The 16,101-nt window shown below is 37.0% G+C and overlaps 1 protein-coding gene across 4 annotated transcripts in view; it reads left to right on the plus strand.

Annotated features, from left to right (window-relative positions):
* Positions 1 to 48: 48 nt before the first annotated feature.
* The window catches only part of LOC103697535 (DNA mismatch repair protein MSH5), a 35,663-nt gene continuing 19,610 nt past the window's right edge, over positions 49 to 16,101 (plus strand). For all 4 annotated transcript variants that reach the window (XM_039129309.1, XM_039129306.1, XM_039129308.1 and 1 more), the window contains exons 1-20: positions 49 to 174; positions 1,435 to 1,466; positions 5,002 to 5,096; positions 5,387 to 5,467; positions 5,546 to 5,615; positions 7,837 to 7,900; positions 8,230 to 8,384; positions 8,506 to 8,607; positions 8,683 to 8,710; positions 8,775 to 8,806; positions 8,903 to 8,960; positions 9,049 to 9,135; positions 9,602 to 9,658; positions 10,239 to 10,340; positions 10,453 to 10,497; positions 11,950 to 12,027; positions 14,616 to 14,666; positions 14,762 to 14,843; positions 15,824 to 15,897; positions 15,966 to 16,062. In XM_039129309.1, the coding sequence (XP_038985237.1) occupies positions 136 to 174; positions 1,435 to 1,466; positions 5,002 to 5,096; positions 5,387 to 5,467; positions 5,546 to 5,615; positions 7,837 to 7,900; positions 8,230 to 8,384; positions 8,506 to 8,607; positions 8,683 to 8,710; positions 8,775 to 8,806; positions 8,903 to 8,960; positions 9,049 to 9,135; positions 9,602 to 9,658; positions 10,239 to 10,340; positions 10,453 to 10,497; positions 11,950 to 12,027; positions 14,616 to 14,666; positions 14,762 to 14,843; positions 15,824 to 15,897; positions 15,966 to 16,062 (1,429 nt within the window). In that variant the 5' untranslated portion in view covers positions 49 to 135. The remainder of the gene's footprint in view (positions 175 to 1,434; positions 1,467 to 5,001; positions 5,097 to 5,386; positions 5,468 to 5,545; positions 5,616 to 7,836; positions 7,901 to 8,229; positions 8,385 to 8,505; positions 8,608 to 8,682; positions 8,711 to 8,774; positions 8,807 to 8,902; positions 8,961 to 9,048; positions 9,136 to 9,601; positions 9,659 to 10,238; positions 10,341 to 10,452; positions 10,498 to 11,949; positions 12,028 to 14,615; positions 14,667 to 14,761; positions 14,844 to 15,823; positions 15,898 to 15,965; positions 16,063 to 16,101) is intronic.

A 16,101-nucleotide genomic window follows, 5' to 3' on the forward strand; every position in this document is an offset into this window, starting at 1 on the left:
CTACCTTTACCGCCTGCTATAAATATAGCACCCCCCCAACCCCAAAGGCTCAAAAGCCTCCACTTCCCGCTCCTTGCTCCCTTCTCCCTCTCTCGCAGCTGCGCGTGCGCTTCTCCGTTCTCTCGATCGAACGAAATGGAAGAGGAAGTCGCGGAAACGGAAGTCGAATCGCAGGCGAGTGCCTCCAAAGCCTCAGTCTCCTCGTTTGATTTCAGATCTCGTTCTTGATTGCGTTTCGCCGAAATATTTCTTCAAAGGTTGCCACGACCTCGTTCTTGATCGGATTTACCATCAAATCTTCCTTGAATTGATTATGTGCTGTGATCATACAATCCCTCACAGAATCTAATATCTTTCTTTGTCTGTTTTAATTTGCCATACTTCGAAGTTTCGAACTGATCTTTCGTTCGGCTTCTACAAACCCTCTAATTTCTTGTTCGAATACCATGTCAAGATTTGGTTCTTGAACGGATTTCCCCTCAAATCTTGTTCGCATTATTGGAGTATTTGCTGTGATCATATATATTTCGACTTGGGCCGAACCCTCTTATTTCTTCTTCGAGTTCCATGCCAAGATCTCTTTCTGATAAGATTTCCCCTCATGTATCGCTTAAAAACCCAATATCTTTAACTGTTAGTTTTGATTGTCGGGATGATTTTAACCAGTTGATCTCGAGTTCCATCAAACCCTCGATCATCTACCTTGAATTCCATGCCCAGATATCATTCTTTCTTGAAAACCCTAGATCTCTGCTGGTTTTTTCACCCCGAATATAACTTTCTTGGTCTTACTTCCCTATGAATCTTGTTTCTTGGTCGTACTTCCTATGAATCTTGTTTCTTGGTCGTACTTCCTATGAATCTTGTTTCTTGGTCGTACTTCCTATGAATGTTGTTTCTATCTCGTTTAAAAGCATCAATCTCTTGTTGATTCTGAGTGGTCTCCCTGGAAGAAGTAATTGACGGAAATATTCGGAAAAAAAGCAATTATAATACCGAACCCAAGGATTCAGGGGTTGTCAGATCTCAAGTGATGCCGTGCATTTTTATGATTTTAATTCTTCTGTTCTTGTTCGCTTCTTTGTCCTTATAACTCTGTTACTCTTGAAAACTGATTTCATACGAATCTCCATGACTATTCTTGATTTTACATAGTCGGATGCATTTGATCACTTTCTGTTGGTTGTGATCTCCATGACTATATAAAAGAAACTTTATATTTCCTTCCTGGCAGAAAAAAATGAACGGAATTCTGTTCACAATTAAGCATAAACTTAACTTTGATTTCTATTTTGACAGGTAAATGTAGGGATTCTTAGGGTTTCCAACTGCTTCTTTATACTCATGTGGCTTGTAATGCATCTTCTGAATGAATGTTGCCACATTGTTGTTTTATATACATGCTCATGCTTGAAAATTCTGGTTTATTTGCAGGTGTATATGGCATGCCTCATGCAAGGTAATCGGTAAGATTACAAGAACGAGAAATAACTATGATTTATGTTTTGAATCCATTTCATGAATTTTCATCTTATTGATTCCTTTGGGTTCCTCCAAGTTTTCCTATGCTGTCGTTGACTAAATAAATCCAGTGAAATGAAATTTTTTAACTGTTTCATGGACTCTGTATCCTGTCTATAAATTGTGATTAATTGCTTCACTTAGGGAGAGATGGATGAATTTTCCGTGAAACTAGACGCAAAACATGTATGTGCATATCTATTTTGCTTCTTTCTTTGTCAATATGTATGCGCATGTTTTATTAGGAAAATTGGTTCAGTAATATTCCTAATATTTTAAAGAACCTAGAAGGCTATAGTTTTAGGTTATATTGGATAATAAAGCTGTGTGAAGAGAGTTGTGTCCGGTCAAGCTGTTTCAAGTTTAAAGAATGTTTTTTTGTGCATGTTAGAGTTCGCATCTTTGGGATCCACACCAAACTATTTTGAAGCAAGCAAGGAAGAAGAATAAATCATAAGGTAAGAGTTTAAGGAAGAGAGATCAAAAAGCGACATAGTTGAGGCAAGGCTGTATTAGATGGTTCCTTCATTCACTTAGGGTCTATAGGATATTTCAGGTCTTAAGAATGATATACATTCTTATGGAGATTATGACATCATGTAAAATACCTTTCCAAAGTAAATTAATAGTTAGAAAGTGTCCATTGATTGTACGTGAGTACCATTCTAAAGTCAGCTTTAAGCCTTTCAACATTTCATTTTTAACTTTGTTTGTCATTTTCTTTTTGTAATTCAACTCCCTCTTTTTGTGTATCTGTTGTTTGGAAACTAAGTTATCAACTTTTTATTTAGTCCTTTTATTGAGTGCTGTCTTTGTTTTGCTAATAAAGTAGTTGTGGTACCACTCTTTCCAGTTTTGTATGCTATTTTTTCACTCAAAATAATACTTATTTTTCTCTAGAAAACTTAATGTTTATCTTTCATTTCCAGTAAAGTAATTACTCTGCTTTAATTTCTCTCTCTGATGATCTTGATTTAGCCATGAACTCATGTTTATTTGGTAGGCTTGGTTTAAAATTAGGTTTACCATTGCAATTTTTTTCTGTTTTGAGGAAAAATGGGGCAAGGCTTGATGGTTACAATTGTGGTGTTGTCTTCTTAATGGACTGTTTAGGTTCCGCATGTCCATGGCATCAATTAGGGTGACATTGGGTTGCTCTGGGCTGGGCCAACTTAGGACAGTACCATATGTGACAGATACCTGCCTACAGGTTGATGCCAATGACTTGAGCTATCAGTTCACTTGTAACCTATTTAGTTCCCCATAGCCCAACTGCAGAAGCCCTACTTGACCCAACACACGTGACCACCTACCCAACTTGCCTAACTTAATCCTAAGCTGACTTAGTTTCTAACTGAACTGAACCAAACTAATATTACAGAGAATACTCAGTTGTGAAAACCTTACCCAATGTCATGGCCTGTGAGGTCCAACCTAACCCACCCAATTTAGACAAATCTTTGCGGATGGTTGAGTTTCCAGGTTGGACTAGTTTTAGCATGCTCTACCATTAATGTGATGCATTATATTTTTGAAAAGAAAAGAATAAAAGCTTCATATGATTGGATCAAATATGATAAGTTTGATGGTCTTTAAGTTTAGCACCTAACTCTACAATAAGATTTATAACAGAATACATGATAGCAAGTAATAGAACATGATGTGCATAAAGAACAGATTGAAAAATTAATAAAGTTGCTCAACTTGTTAAATTTTGTAAGGGGAGTACTGAGTGAAGACAAATTAATGGTGGCTACCTGCAACTTGCCTGAATAACAACATGCCCATGTTCAAGGTGCCTGTAAATTGATAGTAGAGGCAGACACTACTGTATTATACCATTGTGAGCAGACTTAGACTAAAGCAACTAGAAAGATAGAAATCATCCTTGCTACAAGGGCATAACACTAGATTTAGTCAATACCATGCTTTAAAGTAAAATCAAATGCTTCTAGGAGAGCTCTAAAAAATTTAATTGAGCAATAGAAGTAGGTTTTAACTTTCTGCACCTATACCCAGCTGACAGGGACCTCTCTCATGGTTGCCTTTCCTTCAGATGTTGAGCATCTTTATGGTATGATGGGGCACAGGGTGGGTATGGATGACTAAGGAAAGGAAGACTAAGGATATTAGGTTACCATCCCTAGGCAACCATATTGGTGATTAAGATCCTTATTTGAAATGCTAAGGTTATAAGTGTCACGGCATATCAAAATCACGATCTGACTCGGAAGGGTAATGTCATAGAACAGTTACTAAAGAGTAGCATGAGGACAATCAAGAGAAGCACTGACCTGGTGAAAAACACAGAGGATTCTCTTGAAAGTAGCAAGAGGTTCCTTAAAAGGAGACCATGGTAGAGTGTCATTGGGAGGAATGTGCAGAGGAGGAAGTTGTCGCGGACTCCTGGTGTCAATAGGAAAGTCATAGGGAATGGCTTTGAAGGAATAAGAGGTACTTATTGACCTTGGAGTGGTGAGATATAGAAAGAAAAGATCTTAAAGTTTTCGAAAAGGTAATGTTTTTTAATACTCCCCGACTTGTATGATTGTATTATTGATAATTCATATGTTTATAATTACAGCCAAGGAGGACAACAAATATTAGTGTGTTTTCTTGGAGGAAGAAACATCCACTTTATCTAAAAGTGTGAAGAAACCTACAGGTAAGAGCAAAATAAACACATGCATAGAACTTTCAGCCAATAAGAACCAAATAGGAGGTATGGTTGATAAGATAGGTGAGCAGTCTCAAGAAGGTGATAATGCCTTTTAGTGACACATTTTGGCTCAATTATTGAGTGGTATAACTACCCAAGAAGGGCTCCATAAAAGAAGCTTATGCCACAAATCTTACACACAATACGACTACAGATTCAATGATCTTGCTTGCCCAAATTTGGTTGGGCTTGGGACCATGGCAGTGAACTTTTAATAGATAAGAGAGAGAAACATTAAGAATTAAGGGTATAACATGAAGCCAAGTGCTTCATGAATAACCATCAAAAGATCACATAGGTGGGGCAACCACCAGCTGAAGGCTAAAGAGCTGATTCAACATATTTGGGTGCATGTGAGCAAGATTTCACAAAGAGAAAAGAGGACAGATTTTAGTCAACCAAGAGGAAAGATTTCTCCTTCTAGTCTGTGAAAACTAATGATGTTTATTTTAGCTTTCTTGTATCTCTTCGATAAATCTCTTATGCCTCATAAGCAAGGTTCATTGAATTGGTGCGTACTGCCTAGTACTGGGCATATTGTACTGTATCAGTAGCAAAGTGAGACAGTATGGGGGTGTACCGAGTCTTGGTACGCTTAACCAACTGCCGTATTGGGCATACCAACACTATATCTACATGGTACTGATATGGAGCTTGGTACCAAGATTGTGAACTTTGCTTATACGGTTAGCACATACTGATTACTGACATCTTGAATCATTGTCTGCAGTTTTAGATGATGTGTTATATTATCTCTCCAGTGTAGGAATAGCATACTATGACTCAGGTGTTCGACAACTTTTTGTCACAGAAGTTTGGGAAGGTGGAAATGGGGAGTTTCCTCTGATTGATCTTGGTACGTGATTTGGAGAAAGATATTGTAAATACAAACAATACTATCATATATATATATATATATATATATATATATATATATATATATATATATATATATATATATATATATATATTCCATTTTTTTCTGAAGTTTTTGTTTTTGTCCTTGACTCTTCTGGGCTTCTGGCCCTTCAATGCGGTGTCTGTTCTATAGCAAATTAGTTTCGAAAGCCAGTTACATTGTCAAACAGGAGCATGTCAGTAGTATTTTTGCAGCTGACAGTTTCTTCTGCTTGGTTAACGAATCAGTGAAGTATCAGGCAAAACCTGTGGTTATATATGCCAGCACTAAGACCGAGGAAGCATTGTTGTCTGCTTTACAACAAAACGGTTTGCACTTTAAAGCCTTAGGCAAATACAGAATTTGGTTTTCCCCCGCTCTTGGGCTAACTTTTCTAAGTCAAACAGGTGGAAATGAAGCTGGCGTTGTGAAGCTTATACGAAGTTCAGTATTCAGCTATGAACAAGCTTGGCACAGGTATGCATCTGTCTGAACATTTCTCAGCAAACAGAATGGTTTTTAACTTACATCTTTATTAATTTACATCTAAAATCCATGGTGTGTGGTTCAATGAATGGTTTTCTGGAACATGGAGAGTTTTTTTTTTGTATTTCTGTTTCTAGAGTGGAGAATTGGGAAAACTCGGAAGGATAAATAAAAAAAATTACTTTAATATACATATCATCCAATAGCTTAGCTATTTGCTGGAGGTGGAAATGCAGTTAACTAGTGCTGGACAAGAAGAGCCTTTTCAGTTGTTATATTCTGTTCAAAGAATGTTCCTAAATTAAGATAATCATGGGACAAAGGCAAGATCAGTCCTTTTTTATGTCTATTGCATGCCACTGCACAAATGATGTGTTCTTTTATTCTACTGAAGGAAAATATGAGTCTCCTTCGATAGTTAGTTCGATGGTCTTGGAACTTTGTGTAAATGTCATCATTGTGCTAATTATTAGACCACAACTATAACTACAACCTTCAAGCCTGATCTCAAATTTTTGTTTGAGATTGTCATCATTTTACGGTTTTTACCAATCTTTGTTCAATCTACCTCTCTGGTAACTTCCTAGAGTTATGAGTTTAATTCCACAATAGTGAAAGCAGTTTGTTCGTATTCTTTATTCTTTTGAGTGGGTACTATTATCTTTCACTTAGTTTTTACAGTCCCGTTGAATAAAGCCAGTAAGCCAAGTTAACCAACATCCCACGACTTTCCAATTGCAGTTGGCATATCATCTCGATCTACTTCATTTCTATAAACTGTACAGAAAGAAACTTAACTCCCTAATTGTTCCTCTTATTTTTATTGTTTTCTAAAATAACCTTCTCATCATTCTTTAGTATGTTTATCTTTATTAAATTTCTTTAATATCTTTGTCTTTAGTAAATCCTATTTTCAGCACTTCTATTTCATCTGACTTTAGCAATATCATTATATTTCCTCTCTTTAATTTTTGTTGTTATATAAACTATCATATGCAACATATTTAGCACTACTTGTGTCCTTTTTGCATCTTTCCTTGCCATATGGTATCTTTCAAATCCTTGATATTTTTTGCCCTTGGTCATTATTTGAAGCAAATCCTCTTTAGCTTATTTGCCTCATGTACCTCATTACTCCCCCACTATCTTTTTTGTTGTCTATCTTTTGCTTAGTTGAGATGAGTATGCTGACTTGCTTAATGTTGCTCATGCTAACTATATGACAGAGCTGTGTGTTGGGATCTTCTTCTCTATTTGTTATACAAGTGCACTGTAAATTCAACAAATAGAAGCAAATAAATAATACTAAAATAAACTATGATTATGTACTTTTCTTTTTAAAAAAAAAAAAAATCAGTAAAAGGATCATTTGGGAAACTATGGTTGTGCATTATAAATTAGGAGTCAATTAGATATAACTAATGATGCAATAACTTGAAGGAGAGACAACACCCATTCCTCTTGATCAAGAACAAAATCATTGCTCATGCTTCTTGACGTTATGAATCCAATCTTCTCTAGTGAGACTCACAAGTTGACATTACAGGATTTACATGGAGTTAGTGCTGTAAGATGACAGGTACTATAAGGAGACTCATACAAGCCCTTAGATAAATTCTTCTTTTATTTCAGCATAGAAGTTTTGAAAACAGAATGGCATATAAAACTTCCCAGGCATCTTTGCTAGACTTGATTTGTCCTTTGGAAGTATTAGTCAAATTCTATAAGCAGATATACAAAAGTATGGAAAAGAATGGTTGGTTTGGCTGAATTCTTATGCTGGACTGGTTGTGGACTATTTCCTGATGTGGTTGACTGAGATTGGGTGCTATAGATGCGTGATTGTTGGTTATAATTGACTTTCATTTAAATTTACTTCTGTTTAACCTACATTAAGTTTTTAATTATTATGATTGTGCCTTTATGCTAGCCTTGTTGCGTGAATTGTTGATTCATTTCATGCTTTCCATGTTTTGTTTGTTATGTGAAACTTTAGACATTGTTGATTTAGCTTGGTAACTGAGGTGTATTTAATTTGCTTGGTGACACTAAAATGGATATAGATACATCTATTTATTAGGTTCTTGCCCTAGCTTTTATCTGAAGTACTCCTCTATTACATGCCCTCAAGGTTCACGTTTGGCTTTTCTTGACTTCTGTCTAAGAATATTGACACAGTAATTTTTTTCTTTTTTGGTTTTCTGAACTGCAGACTGGTATATCTAAGAGTTGCAGGGATGGATGATGGGCTGAGTATCAAAGAGAGAATTTGCTTTGTAAGCATTGAAGAATGATGGTCTTGTTTCAGTCCTTGCATATATGCCCATATGTAGTGGCTCTTCCTATCTTTACAATTCATTACTTCATCAACTTACTCCAAGCCATCTGGAAGGCATTACAAAATTCTATATAGTATAAGTTTTTTTCTTGGCTGCTGAAATTCATTTCAAACTGAAGAATGATCATGTTGCTTTTTCAGCTTCTGCTAACAACACCTGTACAAGACTTTTAGCATAAATTCTGTTTTGTTCTTGTCAGTATTGCTACATGATCCTCTTTTTTTGACTTAGATATTTCTTGACTGGCACCTGCTCTTTACCTGCAGCTTAATTCCATGATGGATCTTGGAAGTGATATCCAGGTTCGTGCTGCTGGGGGTCTTCTTGCTATACTAGAGAATGAGAGGCTTGTAGATACCTTTGAACAAAAGGAATGTGGCAACTCATCGATTACGATAGATTGCGTGACTCAAATCTCATTTTATCCTTTTGTAACTTGTAATGTTTATATTATCATTTTATCCTCTTTCTGCATGATGAAGTCACAATAAACTCACCAATGGAAATCTGTATCATTATGTATTTCTTACATCTGGTCACAGAGATAAGTTTCTTAAACTTGATGCTGCTGCTTATGAGGCGCTGCAGATTTTTCAAGTTGACAAGCATCCAAGTCACATGGGAATTGGGCGAGCAAAGGAAGGGTACACGTTTCAACTTACTCTGGTTCATATTCAGTGGACTTCCATTTGTTATTTAATCTCCAGCTTAAACTGCAGGTTCTCAGTTTTTGGAATGTTTAATAAGGTATGAGAAGTTCATCACCTTATTAGTTTAGAGCACTTTGTATTGATCATGTTTTATCATGTAGTGTGCCACACCAATGGGAAGACGCCTCTTGAGGTATGTTCATCAAGCCTATAGTAATATTATCGTTATTGAAATTATAACAAAAAGGGTAGTTAGTTTTTATTTTTTATTTCTTTTTATTTTTTCCAGGATGTGGTTCTTGCGGCCTATACTTGATCTTGACATTTTAAATAGTCGCCTTAACACAGTATCCTTTTTCCATCTTGTTTGTCATCTCTATCAATTCTCTTGCCTAAGTTTAGAATATGAGAGCCGTATTTCTTTGAGAGGTTAAGATATCATTCTTTCTTTGCTGTGAAGAAGTTATGTCAGCCTTACATGAAACATTAAAGTCTGTAAGAGATGTTCCCCACTTGCTTAAGGTGCGATATTTTTTACCACCCCTCCCTGTTTGTTTTGTCCTTTGCTCAAGAATTCATCATTGATTCTGTTCCCTAGCTTATTCTCTTGCTTTCTTTTGTAAAATTTCTAGGTTTACTTTCCTGTATAAGTTCGTGGCAGCCTAAAGTTCTTTTCCTAACTAAAATGCTATTATTATGCTGTGCATCTTTAATCCATCAGATTCTCTTGAACATTCGACTTGGACCTGCTTGAGTTTTTGTTGCTTGTGTTCAATCATACACCATTTGCTTTCTGCCTAGTAAATTTAATTCTTATGATCTAATTCTCTTACATTTTCTTCCAGGTAACAGTCTGTTCAGGCAATCGGCAACTTTTGATTATAGTTTTGAACAGTCGGTTGATTCATGCAATTTTAGTCTGCTAATACTCAGTTGTAGTATAATTTTTAAAATGTTCGAAAATTAATTATTTCACTTTTCCCTGAAGAAATTCAACTCTCCGAGCTCCTTGTGTACGAGCAGTGATTGGAATGCATTTTTGGAGGTAAATTTTTTAATCTTTATGTTATCTTACTGGATATTTGAAAAATATTAATTCTGATTCTTGCTCCACATATTCCACATTTGTTTCTCATTCAGATTTGTAATGAACTTTAATGGTTCCGAGTTTCTTCCTTATATCATTACCTTCCTTATTCTAGTGACTATGCAATTAATGAGCATGCATTTGAAATTCAAGATGATTAAATGCTTTCATAGAATAAAATCTGTCTATATGTGGCCCTTAGTAAAATAGATATTGGAAGTTTGTAAAGTAAGTCTCATAGAATGTCCTTTTTCCATTTATTATGGACATTCTTCTACTAATGGTTTGGCACTTTGCCTATTTGTCAAGTACGAATACTAGGTTTAACCAATGAATCATCTCATAGTTCTCTGATGTTGCAAAAAAACCTGAGCTGGCTATGCAACCTTAGCCTCAAAATTTTGCCAAAGTCCGGTTAAAGATAGAGAGTTAAATATATCTTTTTCTCATTCATAATAAGGCATTATAGATTTCTAATTTATTAAGAATATATGGTACTCATAATAGTCATCTCACCATTATATGTTCATTCTTGCAGTGCATTTGTTCCCTCCTGCACATAAACAAAATCTTTCAAGTGGGAATATCTGAGTATCTTCAGGAGAGACTTGAATACTTGAATCTAGGGTTAGTTGACAAGGTAAATGAATGCGACCAATCAATATGTTCTGAAAGAACCATTATTTTCCTGAACATTTATAATTAGCATTTGAATGGAAAATTGCCTTTTTTCATCCTCAATTTTCTTCCAGGCAAATTCATGCATTGCAATGGAGCTGGTTTATGTCTTTGATCTGGTTAGCAAATGTTCCTTTTTGCAGATTTATTCTTAAGAAGCTGTTCGCTTAGTGCAACCAGGAGGCTCTTTATTATAATTCCGTTAGATTATCTTGCTGCCTTTTCCCTTGGACTGTCTGACAGCATGCTGCCATATAACAATTTAATTGCCCTCACTTCCATCATATGTCTCTCTCTATCTCTCTGTATGTCTGTGAGTATGTCCTATTTGTCTAAAAGATGATTATGAACTCATTTCTGATGACTCCTATTGTTCTTCTCATTGTTCAGATAACAAAATTTCAAAGGCATCAGTGATGTCCTGATGTTTAATATGTGTTCCCTTTTCAAATCTATCCCTGCTAGATTCAGCCTGCTTAATTAGGAAATGAGGGGAATGCTGATTTGTCATGTTTTAAAATAACAATTTACAATGACAGATTGTATCATGTTGAGTTGTCTTTTGCCTCTTGGGGAATAAGGAGCCAACACCTTGGATACGGGGAATGAAATTCTTAGGTCCTTGATGAAGATTCAGGTTACTCCCTGAAAGGAGTGCATATTTGAGTGGACTCAGGCAGATGTCTCTTTGTAGTCTTTGCTAGTTTATTTGGTTCGGAGCATGGTATGCTGAATTGACCCGTACCGGCCGTAGCGGTACGATTCAACTGTGGAAAACGGTTCCGGTTCAACAGTACAAGCTCGGTACCCATGCGAACCAATCCGGTTAGCACCGGTACACATGCCTTGGGCAGCGTGCCCTGCGCTGGGAACTGCGCCCGCTCGCAGTTCCCCGCGCTCAGAATTGCACACGTGTGCGATTTCCCATGCTCAGAACCGCTGCCTCGCACGATGGTTTGCCTCGCTGCCCCGGTTCGCCCATGCTTGCACGTTCGCCCGGGTTTGTTGGCCGGTTCGGTATCGGTTCAAACCAGTTCGAGCTGAAACTGTACCGGTCCGGTAGGCGACCGGTACTAGTACTGGGACAACGTAGCTTGGTTTGGAGTAAATACACATCTTCAAAATTAGATGTCTCTTCAAAGAAGTTTGAGAAAGATCTTTCCGAACTTTAGACTTGCATGCCCACCATTGCATGTCAAAAATATTCAAAGTTTTGTAGTTTCCTTTGGTCTTACCATTTTTTCTTTTCCCCTTTTTCCCCTTGTCTTTTAGTGCCCAAAAATTTCATACCTTGTTTCTTGGTCAGGTCGCTAAGGAGGGTTGAGTTTTCTCCTTCCATAATTAGTAATCTAGTTGTATGTTGCCTTTATTTGTTTGCAATAAGATTTTTGGTGATTCCACCTACTTTGCTTTTGATATGATATTCTACATTTTATGTGAATGTTACTTGTCTAAATGATAATATTATTCAATATGTTAAATGAGTTGGATATTCAATCAAATGATTACCTTTTTGAGGTGCAAGGACTTCCTATTTTCCCATCTTTTTTCTTAAAAAAAAAATTACACAGGTGATGGGTGTGATTGATGTTCAGCGAAGTAAGGAGAAAGAATATGAGACGCTAGTGAAAGAAGGGATCTGTGATGAGGTTAGGGTTCCAACTTCCAAGTCATGCCATTGTTGACCAAAATTCCATAACTTTCTTCACTCAGCTTACCTTTTAAATTATACTGTATATTCCTGAAATTTAATTATTTGTCTTACTGTAAGCCCTATGTGGTGTGGCACTGTGGCCAACCAATCTTCTGAAGTTATGTGGCTTCCTTTTTCAGATTAAAGTTGAAAGAAAATTGTCTATTTATCTTTGGTGGTTATACGTATACTTCTAAATTCTAATATCTTTGGGTGATACAAATCACTACTGCCTTACTCTTTTAAAGAGTATATTTCACATTTTGTTTTGTTCAGATTTGAAGGACCAACCTGAGTTGGTCTATGCATGATAGATATCCAATTGTGTAAACTTGCCCATTTTTCCGATTGTTAGTTAGTCTATATATTACACATCTGAAGGTAAACTGTAAATTATATAGTTTATGCAATTTGCTACAGGAATATTGTGGTCATTTTGTTCTTTCTTCAGCTAATGGTGTCACAATTGTAAACATAATTTGAGAATGGGTTGTACAAGATTTGATGTTGCGATTTTTAATGGGCATAGCCTGAACTTCTGTGTATTACAATTATGTTTAAGCTCGAACATTTGTTATATGTGCTATACATGGTGCTCTGATTTCCAGCGGATGTAGCCTGAACTGTTTTTGATTCTATAAGGGCTCTATTGGAATGGAAAGCCCATTGGTTGGGAGTGTAGACACACTTGAGTGCAAGGTTCGCTGTACCGGTCGGTACCGGTCGGTACCAAGCGTACCGTACCCGTACCGATGGGTACCGGTATCGGTACACCAATGTCGGTACGGTCGGTACTGAGCGTACGGTACCATACCGACACTCGGTACGCCTATACTAATGCGGCACCGGTACGGGGTTCGGTACCGGTACGGCGAACCTTGCTTGAGTGTCCTTAGTTTTCATTCATGGTTCAATAAGGCTTTTCTGGAATGAACAGGGAGTAAATGAACATTTATGAGCCTATCTAACCCATTAGACAATCCAGCAGCTTAAAATAGAAACATCCAAACCTTTAAACAACCTTTAAACATCCCTATTATCTCTGAGTCTTGCAGGGCCATCTGACTAGATTTGGCCATCTACGACCTTAGCAAAACCAGCCTCAAAAAAATTCTGGATTTACTCTCACGGATTTGCTCATATCAACTTTAACCTAATCTTAGATTTGGCTTTAATTTATTCTCTAGATGCTTAACTAAACAAGGCACTATGAATTCTACTAGCTCATTAGGTATCTTATCACCACAACAAGATACCTCAACTCATATACACACCCATCTTTCTATATTGGTCCTTCCACCTATAGCTCTATTGTTTAACAAGGGTCTTGGATTGCACAAGCTCTTCATGCTTCCTACTTTATATCCAATCCATTAGGGGACAAAGTTTAACCACATATGTTCTGTTCCTATAATGTGAGTGCACCTTAGCTGCTCACAGCACGTGTTCCTATAATCCATTAGGGCAGTCTGTATTCTCTATACCTGGATTCTCTGTTTGTAATTTGCCCTCACTTCCTAAGTGGGAGACAAGACATGCACTTGCCTTTTGCCTTGTCTCGTGTGAGCTTCATACCTTGTGCCATTTTTCATGTATCCTTTATGTTGTTCAGATGATTTGCCTCTTTTAGTTGAACTTTCAGTTCCTTTTTTAACCACTGAACTTCTTAGCACCATCCTGTGTCCCTTTGATATCCAACCTTGGACTCAGATTCTTTTGTCACGTATTGGCCTTGAAGATTCTTGTCTCAAACCTAGCCAAACAGACACACAAGTAGAGAGAGAGATGGTTGCGCTGATATCAAAGAATAAACAGTAAGGCTTCTTGGAAAGTCAACCCCAGAGTTCAGGCATGCATTATACATGCTTAATGCTTAGCAAGGGGATAAATTCACTTTTGAACAAGATCCAAATGGATGTGGAACCGGTGTTATAGTTTGAAGACCCAGAAATAACATTAGAGCCATATGCTGTCACATCTATACTGTATCAGCTTTAAGGAGCAGAATCACATTTGTGAATAACTGGTGATAGATAGCTTGAGGCTTTGGAAACCTTGCAATGGTGCAAACTTACTCTAAGCTTATGAAGATTAGTGATGATGTATTTAGTCTCCCTCCTCTTTCTACCATATGCAGTAAACAAGTTACAAAAAGAAAACCGGAAAATGAAAGAAAACATTCAAATTAACATAAAGAGAGTGTGCTTTGAAGCTGAATCTAACAGGGACAATAAAGTAAACAGTAAAGCAATATGAAGCAAGGAAGTAAAGGATCAACAGTGAAAATAAGTGGAAGGAAATTTATAGACAAAGTTCCATAAAAAGCCATAAATTACATAAAAATGCCATTCTTTTGTGTTGTTTTTCTTTTTTCTCTAAAAGCCTAAAAGTAGCCCCAGGTGTTGAGACTTGAGACTTGAGAGTTTGTAATTTTAAATTCTCCATCAACATATGTCTTTCTGACTATCAAAATGCTATTGAACTATGAATTTTTGAGCATTACACTGCTTAATTTAAAGAGCTAATGTATCTCTTTAAATCCAGCTGGACGAGCTGAGAATGATATATGAGGGGTTGCCAGATTTTCTAGAGCAGGTAGCAAATTATTCCATTATTTTCTTCAGTTTCAAACTAGGAATCTTCTGAAGTTTAGTTATACTGTACTGTATTCTAATTATGTAGCTCTTCAGGTTTCGTCTTTCGAAAATGCTTCTCTTCCATTCTTGCATGAGAGTAAAAAGGCTCCATGTATTGTTTATATACATCAAATAGGTTGGTCTATATTTTTGTAAGATTTCCCTTTCAACTAGGATAGTATTTTATTTCAGTCTTAATAGCATTGGACCTTGCCTTCAATAATTTCTGGTTTTGCTAAGTTTCTGATCATATACAAAGTTAATTTTAGATGAAAATTTAGCTTGAGTCTTCGTTGATTAGACTCATCAAATAATGGAACTTTGTACTGGAAACAACACATGAGCACAAGTGGCTTCTTAGTAAGCATTCTTTAGCTCTTATAGATGAGCAAGTAATGATAAGGGCATGTTTTGTAATTTTTAAAGCAAAAGTGCACTTCTTGGAGAGTAAATGTATTTGGTAACAATACCTAAAAAGTGCTTCTACAGGAATAAAAGTTAAAAAAGTTGCTTTAGGAGAAGCTAGAAAGCATTGCTTCTAATCAGGGTCGGTGGAACCATCCCAAACCAGACGATTCCGGCCGTTCCGAGCCGTACCAGCAGCTCACAGGTACGGTTCCGGCAACGAAAATGAAACTTGCTGCCGGAGCCGAAGAAGGAGAAGAAAAGAGAGAGCGAGCTGGGCAGGGAGGAAGAGGGAGAGGGCAGGAGGCTGGCACAGGCCGCGGGAGGCTAGGCATCGCTTGCCGACTTCACTTAGACATCGAAAAAAATTTAGGCCATGATCGGACCACTGTTTTGCCCCCGCCGGCAGCTGCCACCCTCCGTCGGGCTTCCTCCGCCTTCTTTCTCTCTCTCTCTTTTTCTCTCTCGCACGGTCTACGTGCCCTTTCTTCCGTCGGTACAAGCCCGACTCGTGCCGCCGAAGAACCTGTACGGTGCTCGATATCGGTTCTGCCGACCTTGTTTCTAACTTCTTCTTTGTGAGAAGAACTTATGGAAAAAGGAGCAGCAACACCAAATATGCCCTAAGCTTTGATTATGTTAAATAAATATTTCTTCCAAACTTATTTATCAGTTTCTGTCCTCCCATTTACCTATTTTCTACGCTTCTAGGTTACTTGATGTGTATTTTCGATGAGAAACTCAACGAAGACATATTGGAGAAACTTCAAGATTTTGAATTTGCGGTATGGGTATGTAGTTATCTGATGCTTGACTTAACCATCCATACTTAATTAACATGCAACTCAATCAGTTTTCAGAAGATGGGGATGAAAAAAAATATTTTTATCATACTTCCAAGACGAGAGAGTTGGACAACCTTCTTGGAGATATTTATCATAAAATTCTCGGTATGGTTTCTTTCATTCTTCTTCTTCCCTTCCATTTGT

Source organism: Phoenix dactylifera, chromosome 8 (genome assembly GCF_009389715.1).
Source record: "Phoenix dactylifera cultivar Barhee BC4 chromosome 8, palm_55x_up_171113_PBpolish2nd_filt_p, whole genome shotgun sequence".
NCBI lineage: Eukaryota > Viridiplantae > Streptophyta > Magnoliopsida > Arecales > Arecaceae > Phoenix > Phoenix dactylifera.